The sequence below is a fragment of the Taudactylus pleione genome, unplaced genomic scaffold (genome assembly GCF_031769625.1).
Source record: "Taudactylus pleione unplaced genomic scaffold, aTauple2 ptg000345l, whole genome shotgun sequence".
In the NCBI taxonomy this organism is placed as follows: Eukaryota; Metazoa; Chordata; class Amphibia; order Anura; family Myobatrachidae; genus Taudactylus; species Taudactylus pleione.
Genome location: NW_028284746.1, coordinates 616,541 through 628,783, shown reverse-complemented (window position 1 = coordinate 628,783; position 12,243 = coordinate 616,541). Strand labels below are relative to the sequence as shown.

Below are 12,243 nucleotides of genomic sequence, written 5' to 3'. Positions count from 1 at the left end.
ACCCAGAGTCTCCCCCGGGAGCCCCTAACCCAAAAACCCCCCGTGGCTGTCCGCGCCCGGCTTATCTTCGATCGGTATGCCGGGCTCCCGGCGTAGGTAAAATCCCGACGCCCGTCATTAGACCCCTGCCGGGATTAGACAGTCGGGAAGCCGGCAGTCGGCATTTCGACCGTCTGCTTCCTGACTACATCCCGTTAGTACTGTCAGATGATCAGATTCTGGCTCCCAGCAGTTCCCATGTACTCCACACTTCACTGCTCAGCAGCGGTCATATAATAGCAGGAGAGAGCAGTACAGCACCCAGCAGTGCGCATGCTCAGACTACTCTGCTCACTAACTCCCTCTGATGGAATCCAAAGTCATTAAAAACACCAAATCTGATCTGGACATTTCCTCTTTACCCGGGAGTCGCCAGTATATATGTGAAAATATGACAAGTCATGAAGACTGATATTAGTAAAGGTTTTTGATGTTATTTAGGTTCTCTGTTTGAAAAAATTGTAATCACCGCTCCTTCCCTTCCCTATTATTTACAATACAATTTAGCACACAGACAAGACTACTGTTAGCAGATTGCCTATACACGCCGTAATTTGGACACCAAGTTATGACATTTATGGGCACAAAAAGACAACTGAACCCAGTCTATCTAGTTGGGTCATTCGATTGCCAAAAGGGATGAATAATGGTTTCGGTGGGACACAGAGCACACCAATTTGTGTATTGTCATCAGACCACGTGACTCCATGTCCTGATCTTTCAGATTTGCTTATTCACAATGAGCCGCTGCTTTAATATTACGTTAAAGGGGGATTTACTAATTACTTGTCGCATATTATTAAGGCTATTACAGTAAACTCTGTTTATTTGCAGGGAAAAGCGCAAAAGGAGGAGCCGAAGTCTTTCAAAATCCCCCAGAAGTTCTAAAACTGTGAAGAGGGTCTCCAGATCTCCTTCTCCCAGAAGGTAATACTCACACAGCTAATAATGATCAAATAGGAAGTGTCCCATTATTTCTCCTCTATTCATAGAAAATAAAAAAATAATTGAAACAGATTTTTTATTTATTTAATATTAACTGTGTTTCTTAAACTACACATTTTGCATACCTTTCCATGACTTGTTGAAAATCGCATCTTTCTTAATCTGCTAAAGGCTGGAAATCGAAGTATCGCCTTTTAAAGATTAGTTTTTATTCCCCAGACATCCTGGGGATCACTGATAAGCCCAGTATATGATACTGTGGAAATTATTTTTAAACTAACCATTACAGCTTTAGAAGCTATTGTTCCTACGTCCTTGTTCCTGAAATTATTAGGCAGGTTACACGAGTGTGTCGGAGCCTATTGTAATCCCAGAGGAGTGATGTCTGAGTTTCCACTTCTACAGTACATATGCAGAAGAACATGCCCTGTTTTGTAATAATTAATTTTTAAATGTTTGTTGAGCCGAACAGTTCAGCGAATGGGGATACCGATCAAAACAGAACATGCATTGTTGATCCCTTTGCATTTCTTGTGAGGGGCTTAGATTAAAAGAAGGGAATCCTCTGCGAGCATCAGAAGTAGTCAGAAATGTATTTGCAAATCGTTGCCCTTTCTACTTCAGGGTCCATAGGGTATCCACGGGATACCTTGGGGTATAGGTGTGACGTCAGTCGCTGGGCACCATAGAGTTAAGCTTTTCAGCCTCCCAGGGTGCACTAGGGTCCCCCTCCTATACCCTGCCCCCGAGCCAAGGCACCTCAGTTTAGTTTGGTGCCCGGCCGGCGTCGGATGCACCTGTCTGAGTGGGGGCTAGAAGAGCCCCTGAAGCTTTCTTCAGTGCAGCTGTGGCTGCACATCTGGATGTACAGCATGGACAGTCAGTCCTGACGTCCATGCTGTCTTCCCTACACCCCCGCCGGTACCAGAACGCCGGGACCATGGCCGGATCCAAGGGGGACAAAGGTAAGCAGCGGGGTCCCGCGGTGGGTCCCCGCTGGTCACATGGTCCTAAGTCCTCAGGCAGGGGGCTCCCTGGGGACTGGCTGCAGCGTGGAGCCAGGCGACCAACCTGCGCTTTCCACTACCCCCTGGGACAGCGGACCGCAGCAGAGCGGTAGCGCTGCGGCGTCCCAGGGGTTAAATGCATGCCAGGGGAGCGCGCCTTCCCTGTCTCACAGCCGGCGCCTCCCCCGCTGCACACAGCCCTCTCTGCATGCTGCCGACTGGTCCTGTGGCAGCGCTCCTCCCCCAGGCCAGCCTCCTCTCTGCTCCTCGGCGGCCATCTTCTCCAGAACGCATGGTGAACGCTGCTGGAAGCGCTGGAAGGAAGCATCGTGGTCTGGGTCCCCCCCGCATACCTCTCCTCCGCTGTGGTCAGGTCTGTGTATGCAGCGCTGTGTCCTACCAGGCCCTGTGCCTGCGTAGTTGAGTGATCAGCGCTGTTAGTGCAGGAATTGATTTTCTTTGCATTGTATGTGACTGTGCTAGCGCTGCTGCCTGTAACTTTTCTCTAAACTGTCAGCTTTATTACTGTCCCTGTTCTTTCTGCTAAGCCCTTGCGGTGCTGCAGGGTGGTCTCTCGCCTATTTAATATATAATTGGTGAGAGAGGTCACATACGTGGTGCCATCATGTCCGAAAGTGATTTTCCCCTCCGGCTACAGTGTACTACGTGTAAAGTACCGTTAGCGGAGGGGGAGGGTAGCGCGGAGGGCCTTTGCCGGCAGTGTTTGTCCATGGCGCGGCCTCTTACGGTTACAGCACCGTTACAGGAGCCGCCCTGGGCTTGTTTCGCTCAGGCGCTTACAGCCTTAGTGGGCCAGTTAGCTCCGCAGCCCGCGTTTACACCGATGGGTTTATCCCAGCAGTCAGTGGTGTCGTCACCCACGGTTTCCCACGACAATTGGTGGTGCCCCACAGTCTCCCTATTTCCCCGCTCCCGGTTTCTCAGGAGCCAGCGTGGGTTAACTCCCTGACGAGTTCTGTACAGCACTTGTCGGATGTGTTGCAAGGGGAGTCTGTGATGCGGCCGCATAAACGGCCGGTGGCGTCTGTCGGCTCCTTATGAGGATGACGAGGGGACGTCTGATGATGGGGAGATTCTGGATCCTTACGATCAAGAACCTCTCCATACTAAGGACGCTGATGCTAAGTCCAAAGTATATATTCCTGGACTTATTCGGGTGGTCCGCACAGCCTTGGTGATTGAGGACGAAGTTCCCCCAGCGGCTAAATCTAAGTATGCCTTTTTCAAGGATGTGAAGGGCGATGCCACAGTCTTTCCTCTTTCGGGTCAGTTGGTGGACCATTTAGAGGAGACGTGGAAACAGCCTGGCAAAAGATACCAGCCGCAGAGACGCCTGGCGGTGGCTTATCCATTCGCGGATAATTATTTTGCTAAGTGGGAATCCCCTCCACAGGTGGATTCTCACGTGACCCGTCTTGTCCGTAGTGCCACATTGCCGATGCCATCCATGTCCTCCCTTAAGGATGCTACGGACCGCAAGGTGGAAATATGCCTGAAGTCTGCTTATTCCCTTGCGGGGGGGGGCAGCACGGCCGGCTATGGCCATTTGCTGGGTTGCCAGAGCGATGGAGCGCTGGGCGGATTCATTAGAGGCTTCTTTTGATTCCGACTGTCCGGCCGAACAGGCGGAGTTGATTGGCAATCTCCGTGATTCGGCCACCTACATCAACGAGGCAGCCCTAGACATTAGTACTCTGGTGTCTAGGATTTCTTCAGCAGCGGTAGCTGCTCGTCGCACCTTGTGGCTGCGTTCCTGGAAGGCGGACGCAGATTCCAAAAAGGGTCTGGAGGCGTTGCCGTTTACCGGAGAAGTTCTCTTCGGTCCAGATCTGGATAAGATTGTGGCCACGCTGGCGGCAGCCAAATCGGCTTGTCTCCCGTCGGCCGCTGCTCCTTCTGGTTCTGGACCATCGTCCTTTCGGTCATCTAGGGCCCAGGGCAGGCCCAAACCACAGTCGTTTCCTCGACAGGCTGGTCCTAAGAAATCGGCCAAGCCCCGGAAGCAGGCATGGAGTACCAGACGTCCGGCCCCCAAGCCAGATGACAAGCCTGCGGCCTGACGGTCCGGGCCTCCCTTTGGGGGATCCCAGGGTGGGAGGCCGCCTGCTACAGTTCGCCCAGTGTTGGTCGGTCACTACGACACTTGGGTTCTGGAGGTGGTTTCCCACGGATACACCCTCTCCTTCCGGCACAGACCCCCGGCTCGATTCTTCACCACGGGTCTACCATCAGACCGGAACAAGGCTACGGAGCTGCGGAAGGTATTGCACACTATGCTCCAGGCTGGAGTTATAGTGCCTGTTCCATTCTCCCAGAGGGGCCAGGGTTTCTATTCAAATCTATTTTTGGTACAGAAACCCAATGGGTCATATCGTCCGATTCTCAACCTCAAAGCACTCAACAAGTCTTTGCGGGTCCCGAAGTTTCGGATGGAGACCCTACGGTCCATCATTCTGGCGCTGGAACCTGGGGACTACATGGTGTCATTGGACATACAGGACGCTTACCTGCATGTCCCTATTCTTTTGCGCCATCAACAGTTCCTCAGGTTTGCAATCCGCATCGACCACTTCCAGTTTCGGGCGTTACCTTTTGGCCTGGCGACAGCACCACGTGTTTTCACCAAGGTGATGGCGGTCATGGCGGCTTCTCTGCGGCTGCAGGGAGTCCGCATGTTGCCGTACTTGGACGACCTGTTATTGGTGGCAGGATCTCCAGAGCTCCTGTTACGCCACTTGGACCTGACCATTGCACTGCTGCAACGGCACGGCTGGCTAATCAACTGGCAGAAGTCCACTCTAATCCCGTCTTGGAGGATTCTGCATCTTGGAGCCTTATTGGACTCGGGATAGCAAAGGATCTTCGTGACGGAGGACAAGATCTCTGCTTTACAGTCAAGGGTGCGCAGTTGTCTGCACAGCCGCCGGGTGTCCTTACACTCGGCGATGAGGTTACTGGGCTCCATGGTGTCGGTGTTCGACATGGTGGAATACGCCCAGTTTCACTCCAGACCTCTGCAGCACCTGATCCTGTCCAAGTGGAACGGGCTGCCTCAGTCTCTGAAGTCCCAGACGATTGTGCTCACCCCGGAGGTTCGCCTGTCCCTTGCGTGGTGGTTACAGACGACCCACCTCAACAAGGGACGTCCGTTCTGGGTTCCAAATTGGGTCCTGTTGACAACGGACGCCAGTCGTCGGGGCTGGGGAGCAGTTTCGGGTCCACATCTGTTCCAGGGCAGGTGGACGCCGACAGAAGCGGAGCTTCCAATAAATATCTTGGAACTCCGTGCGGTTTTCAATGCTCTCCAGCAGGCACAGCGGTTTCTCCAGGGTCACCCGGTGCAGGTCCAGTCGGACAACGCTACCACCGTGGCCTACATAAACAGGCAAGGAAGAACTCGCAGTCGGGCAGCTCTCGTAGAGGTCTCTCGGATCCTGGTTTGGGCGGAGCGCAATCTTCCGGCCATATCAGCGGTCTTCATCCCGGGAGTGCTAAATTGGGAGGCGGACTTTCTAAGTCGCCAGGACGTTCATCCGGGGGAATGGTCCCTGCACCCGGACGTTTTTCAACTACTGGTGGACAGGTGGGGTCTTCCAGAAATCGACCTCATGGCGTCCCGGCACAACAACAAGTTGCCGGTGTACGGGTCTCGCACAAGAGACGAAGGGGCGTCTCTGGTGGATGCTCTGTCCGTCCGGTGGACGTTCCGGTTCGCATACCTGTTCCCTCCGGTCTCCCTTCTTCCACGGGTAATCCGGAAATTCAAACAGGAAGGAGGGACGCTCCTGTTGATAGCTCCCGCGTGGCCCAGACGGCACTGGTTCTCAGACCTTCAGGGTCTGTCCGTGGACAGTCCTCTGCGGTTGCCGCTGCGACCGGACCTTCTGTCTCAGGGTCCTTGCCTTCACCCGGACCTGACTCGGCTGTCTTTGACGGCGTGGCTGTTGAGACGGCCATGCTGAGGTCCCGGGGGTTTTCCAGCTCTGTGGTGCGTACCATGTTACGAGCTCGGAAACCGTCTTCCGCGAGGATATACCATCGCGTGTGGCATACGTTCTTCCAGTGGTGTCGACCGAGAGGTTATGCACCGCGGGAGTTTCGTCTGTCTCGGATTCTCGCCTTCCTGCAAGCGGGACTAGATCATGGGCTTCGCCTTGCTTCTTTGAAGGTACAGGTTTCGGCCCTATCTGTCTGGTTTCACCGTAGGATTGCTACAATCCCGGATGTGCGCACCTTTATGCAAGGTGTTCTCCGCATTCAGCCGCCCTTTGTTCCACCTGTGGCGCCTTGGGATTTGGCTGTGGTCCTGAGGGCTCTCCAAGGACCGCCGTTTGAACCACTGGGCTCAGTGGATCTTAAATGGCTAACAGCTAAGACTGTTTTCCTTCTGGCCATTGCTTCGGCCAGACGTGTTTCTGAGTTAGGGGCTCTTTCTTGTAGACCCCCTTTCTTGGTTTTTCATGGGAACAGGGCAGTGCTCCGCACTCGGCCCGAGTTTCTTCCCAAAGTTGTTTCCCAGTTTCATGTTAACGAGGAAATAGTTGTTCCGGCCTTTAACTCACCGGGTCTTTCCGTGGGTGAGGCCTCTTTGGATGTTGTGCGGGCCTTAAGGACTTATGTTGACCGCACTTCTTCGTTTAGGAAGTCGGACGCTTTGTTTGTCCTCTATGGCTTCCGTAAAAAGGGTTGGCCTGCTTCAAAGCAAACTTTGGCAGCCTGGATCCGTATGGCTATTTCTGAAGCTTATCTTCATGAAGGCCTACCGGTCCCTCCTTCTCTGAAGGCTCATTCCACTAGGTCTGTGGGTCCTTCGTGGGCAGCTCGACATGGTGCCTCAGCAGTTCAGATCTGCACGTGGTCCTCGGTCCATACCTTCGTGAGGTATTACAGGTTTGACACCTTCGCCTCTCAGGATGCTTCCTTCGGGCGGCGGATTCTCCTTTCTGCCCAGGAGCGTCCCCACCGTTAAAGGATACTGCTTTGGGACATCCCCAAGGTATCCTGTGGATACCCTATGGACCCTGAAGTAGAAAATATGAGATATGGTAAGAACTTACCCTTGTTATCTCTATTTCTACAAAGTCCATAGGGTTCCACAGGACTCCCGCCCTGTCGCACCTGTGCTGCAGATGGGCTTTGCTCTGGTCACCGGTTTTCCGTCTCCCTCTGGTGAGAATGTGATTCTTGTATGTGTCCAGATCTTTTTTCTCTCTCTTCCTTCTCCTCCTCCGGCCTATGGCTTGATAACTAACTGAGGTGCCTTGGCTCGGGGGCGGGGTATAGGAGGGGGACCCTAGTGCATCCTGGGAGGCTGAAAAGCTTAACTCTATGGTGCCCAGCGACTGACGTCACACCTATACCCCAAGGTATCCTGTGGAACCCTATGGACTTCGTAGAAATAGAGATAACAAGGGTAAGTTCTTACCATATCTCATATTTTTTCTGCACTGAGCCTAATTCCATCTTTTGCAAGTGCTCCACCAACTTTTGCTAGAAACTCCTTGTAGTTCCTGGCTTATAGAGGCACATAGTACACATGCAACGCTCCACTGTATGACTTTCACCCCATAGCTAAACAATTCAGTTCTGCTACAGAGCATACTGCAGTGTAACCTTCCCTAGTCTCAGTATGTGTGTAATGAATTTATTGCTGGGGTATTAAAGTTTGTGCAACAGATTACTTTTCTTAAGGCATCTTCACAAAAAAATCTTTAAAGAGAACAAAAAACCCTGTAAAAACAAAGTCTGGAGTTGCTAGAATTATATGCCACAAAATATCATATTTACAGCTGCAGATCAAAGACTTTCTACTCGTATTCATTCTTAGATTGACCTTTCTAGTCGTAGACCCGTTCTTAATGTAATGTTTTCTTAGCAAAAATAGGAAGGAGAAGAAAAGAGGGAAAGAGAGGGATCACAGCGGTGATAGGAGGGAGAGTGATCGCTCATCATCCAGGAAAAATAGCAATAAAGACAAAGAATTAAGAGTTTCAGCTGATAAATACAAGATAAGGGTAAGCAGTGCCTTTTTTATTTATACCATCTATTACGTCTTCCTAGCTCAAAAGACAGCGCACAGTCGGAACGCCCACACTCGTATATGGAGACAATTTTGTGCAAATTCATATACGTTTAAATAGAGGCACTATTTCAATTCAAATAGAAATGGGTGGTTACCTTCAATTAAATACTATCTAACAATGTACCCTATATTAACGTATGAGTAGGACAACTATTGATAGAATAGTATAGTGGAGTAACAATAATATATTAAATATTAGAATGTTGTCTTTCCAAAAGCAGTTATTACAGAAATAATTACTTTTTCAATATACAGTGGGGCAGATGTGCATAAGCTCTTGAAAGTGATCAATTGGTGAGTGATCAACTATTAACCAATTAGCTCCTATCTGTCATTTTTCAAACACAGCCTGTAAAATTGCAGGAGCTGATTGATTGGTAGTTTATCACTCTCCAATTTATCACTTTCCAGAGCTTAGTATATCTCTCCCCACAGTATGCTGTTTTAAATATTCTATATTAATTTATAACCTCAGCTTTTGCTTTGCTTCTAATCTGTGCTATACTTGTTTCCTGTATACGCTATTCTTTTGCACTATACTTTTCCTCTTTCCTCCGGGAATAAGCAAACTGTCCGAAAGTGTGACAGTGGCTCAGAGAGTATGTTGATAATGGATTAGGGGTCTCCAGAGCGATCCGAACAATTGATGCAGCCCTGTGTTGTAGAGTTATGACTTCCCAGAAAGCCATGGCACCTGTTAAAACCTTTTATAAAGGTATAGAAGCGATGATGTATGGACCATCCGGAGGAATTTTATGGGGTGCAGAATTCTGTAGTGAAGGTGTGAGAAGAGCAATGGAATGACCATAGCCTCTACCTTGTGAAAAGGCCTGAGAAAAAAACAAACAACAATCTCTGTGATCAAGGATGAAAACTGTCAATGTGGGGGGTGGGAGCATGGGGACAACGTAGATTACCTAGACAAAAGCAATTGAGCATATGCACAGCCGGATTGGCCTAGTTCCACTAAGTGTCTGTTCCAGAGGTGTATATCCAAGTAATGGTCGCTACCAGACTTGGAGGTTTATGTATCAAACAGTGAAAAGTGTGGAGAGGTTGCCCATAGCAACCAGTCAGCTTTGAAGTAGCATTTATCAAGTACAGTCTATAAAATGATAGGTAGGAGCTGATTGTTTGCCTTGGGCAACCTCTCCACTGGTCCACTTTATCCACCCTTTTCACTGCTTGATACATAAACCCCTTGGAATTAATCATCATTGTTGATGTCAAGCCTTTTGTTTCTTCTATCAACCAGCTTCAACCTCTCCAATGATTGCGGGCTGCTTGCAGTCCTAAAACTTCAACTGAATGTATGGGTGAATCAGGGAATATATTATGCCTACCTGTCTTTTAATGTCCAGTAAATGGGTGGGTGGCAGTTAGTTGTAGCCGCATGCAGCCAAAGTGCTTGTCCGTATGGTGGGCAGGACCTTCCCATAGATGAATTCCTTTTTTTTTCTCCTTCATCCACTAGGGGACACTGGAGAGCATAGACAGTAGGGAATAGACAGTGCTGAGAGGGAGCTTGGCACTTTATATTTTAAGTAGTTTAACTAGCTCCTCCCCTTCTGTACGCCCCCCCACCTCCCCCCCCCAAGCCTCAGTCCTAGTTTGTGCCCGAGGAGAGCTGGATGTCTCCACACTCCTCCTCAGGGTTCTGTAATTAGTAGCCCCTTTGTGCTGAAGTTAGAATACATTGAGGACAGACAGGCAGCAGCTGCACTAGGTTATTATTATAAAAGGCGGTATAGCAGCAATCGGGCTGCTCCGACTAATGGAGCAGCAATAGGGCAGATTAGCTGTGGCTAGTTGAGCACACAGCTTTAAGTACACTGGTTTACTGTAATTATGTCTGCTTGCCACTTACTCGTAGCATCTCTTTCATAGCGCGCTTATTGTACAGTTTCAGCGCTATAGCAGACAGAGCAGGGAGTATAAACCTTGCAGTTACAACTCCCAGAGAGCGGAGGCGAGCCAGGGGATGCGGTGACGTCACCGCCGTTCATCGCGCGCGCTGCACACCACTATGACGCATGCGCAGCAACAAACAGCGCCACAGCCTCTTCTCAGCGCCGTTATCTGATAAGGGGCGGAGCTTAGCTACGGAGCCCTGTTCCTCCCAGCGGCCCCAGCGCTTCTCTGGAAGGTGCTGGCGGCCATTACAAGGATAGACTCTGCCTGTTTTATATAGAAAATGCTGCTGTAGTGAAACTGGTAGCCTATATGGAACTGTTAAGTAGACAGTGGGGTTTAGGTTGGTTAGGAGAGCATTGTGATTACTGCCTTCTATGCCTAGCGTTTTCTGGCACGACTAGGAACTTTTTCATATCACGGCGCCCTAGAGTATCAGCATTTTTTCCACGGCACCTCTGGGCCAAAAGTTTCTTACAGAGAATTTCAACAAAAATTGAATTAAGTAAACTGTGGTTATATGTTACCCTTAGGTTCAGTTATGTGGCGGTTGACAGAGCTGCACTTCCTTTTTTCCCCTTTCTTTTTGATTGGCAGCCATTAGTACTGGTTTTGTCTATCACACTGACTAAAAATAATTTTATGTGGTACTGGGCCACCAACCCGAGGCACCCCTGCAAGTGTCCTGAGGCACCCCTGCAAGTGTCCTTAGGCACCCAGTTTGGGAACCACTGCTCTAAGGTGTCTCTACATACCTTCAAATATTGTGCATTACAACGTGTGTCTTAAATCCCAGTCTGGGGATACCACATACAATCTAACTCCCTATTGTGCAGAACGGATGGTGCGGTGGTTGGCGTTGCTGCATCGCAGCACTGGGGTTCCATAATCCACTGCAGCTCTGGGTGTGTGGAGTTTGTGTGTTCTCCCTGTAAAAAATAAACATCAGGGATGTCCGATTCGCCGTCTTAGATGGCGCAGGTTACACTAGCAAAGCAAATGAGCTTTGGGTAATTGGCTAACGGGATAAGAAATAAGCTGCAGTTAAGGAGATTATTCCGTCAGCATAATATACAATAAACAGGGCCTTTTCCTGTACCACTGATCAGTGTCCAATACCCTGGTGTGTGTGTGTGTGTGTGTGTGTGTATATATATATATATATATATATATATATAATGTGTGTGTGTGTATATATGTATGTGTGTGTGTGTATATATATATATATATATATATATATATATATATATATATATATATATATATATATATTCATGCAAAGAATCAGCGGCACTCCTGGACTAGTATCATAAGCAAAAGAGGGTTTAATACATGCCAAACTGCCGACGTTTCAGAGCCAGACACGGCCCTTTTCTCAAGGCTGGCATAACAATATTAAATATGTAAACAGCAGACATAGACACTGCTAAGTCTTACCTTTAAGTAGCGGTGTGTTTCCTGTGTGCCGGCACCGGCCAGGACAGGCAGGGGGAGGGGTTGGCGCGCACGCGGCGGCTCCTGTCCTCCGTGGATGACATCACTCCAAAGCTTGATGGTTGTCATAGAGACAAACCTCCAGCCTGGTATACTGTCTGTCTGGCCCGCGTCGGCTACAAGGAGAGACAAAAAAACATTTTGTGTTACATACGTGCAATAGAACTACATCTAAATATCAATCGCTTAAGCTATTAACTCTGAAAAATACATACAGACAAACTACATATAACATATAACATAGACTAGGACAGCTATAATGATACACTACAGGAAATTCATCCTAACCACACTGTAAGTGGTTACTCAATACAAAGTAGTATCTGAAGCATAACGGTTGTCTTTACAAAAATACATTAAGAGACAGTTTCTCATTAAGTCCCGCAGGATGGATCGTGTTTAATTTGTGTATCCAGGACGCTTCGAGACACAGAAGTTTTTCACCTCTATTTCCTCCCCTTAACGTGGTTGGAACATGATCAATTAAAATATGTTTCAAAGCAGACAATGGGTGGTCAGCTAGCAAAAAGTGTCTCGCCACAGGTTGCTCAGCCACTTTTTTTAGTAGGGCTGATTTAATGGCCGAACGTGTAAAGCCATCCGTTCTCTCACTGTCCTGATGGTCTTACCGACATAATGGTACCCGCATGGGCAATTTATCAAATAGACTACGTATGTTGAAGTACAGGTGAGGACATGTTTTAAATTATATATATATGGTCACGATGGGGATGTTTAAATGTT

At 49.0% G+C, this 12,243-nt stretch overlaps 1 protein-coding gene across 5 annotated transcripts in view; it reads left to right on the top strand.

Moving 5' to 3' along the window:
* SREK1 (splicing regulatory glutamic acid and lysine rich protein 1) overlaps positions 1–12,243 on the top strand; it is a 114,943-nt gene that overhangs the window by 94,129 nt on the left and 8,571 nt on the right. For 2 of the 5 annotated variants that reach the window (XM_088444045.1, XM_088444043.1), the window contains exons 11-12: positions 874–966; positions 7,897–8,026. In XM_088444045.1, coding sequence (XP_088300171.1) covers positions 874–966; positions 7,897–8,026 — 223 coding nt within the window. Of the gene's footprint in view, positions 1–873; positions 967–7,887; positions 8,027–12,243 lie in introns of all 5 variants that reach the window. The other 3 variants (XM_088444041.1, XM_088444042.1, XM_088444046.1) reach the window with 2 other exon arrangements.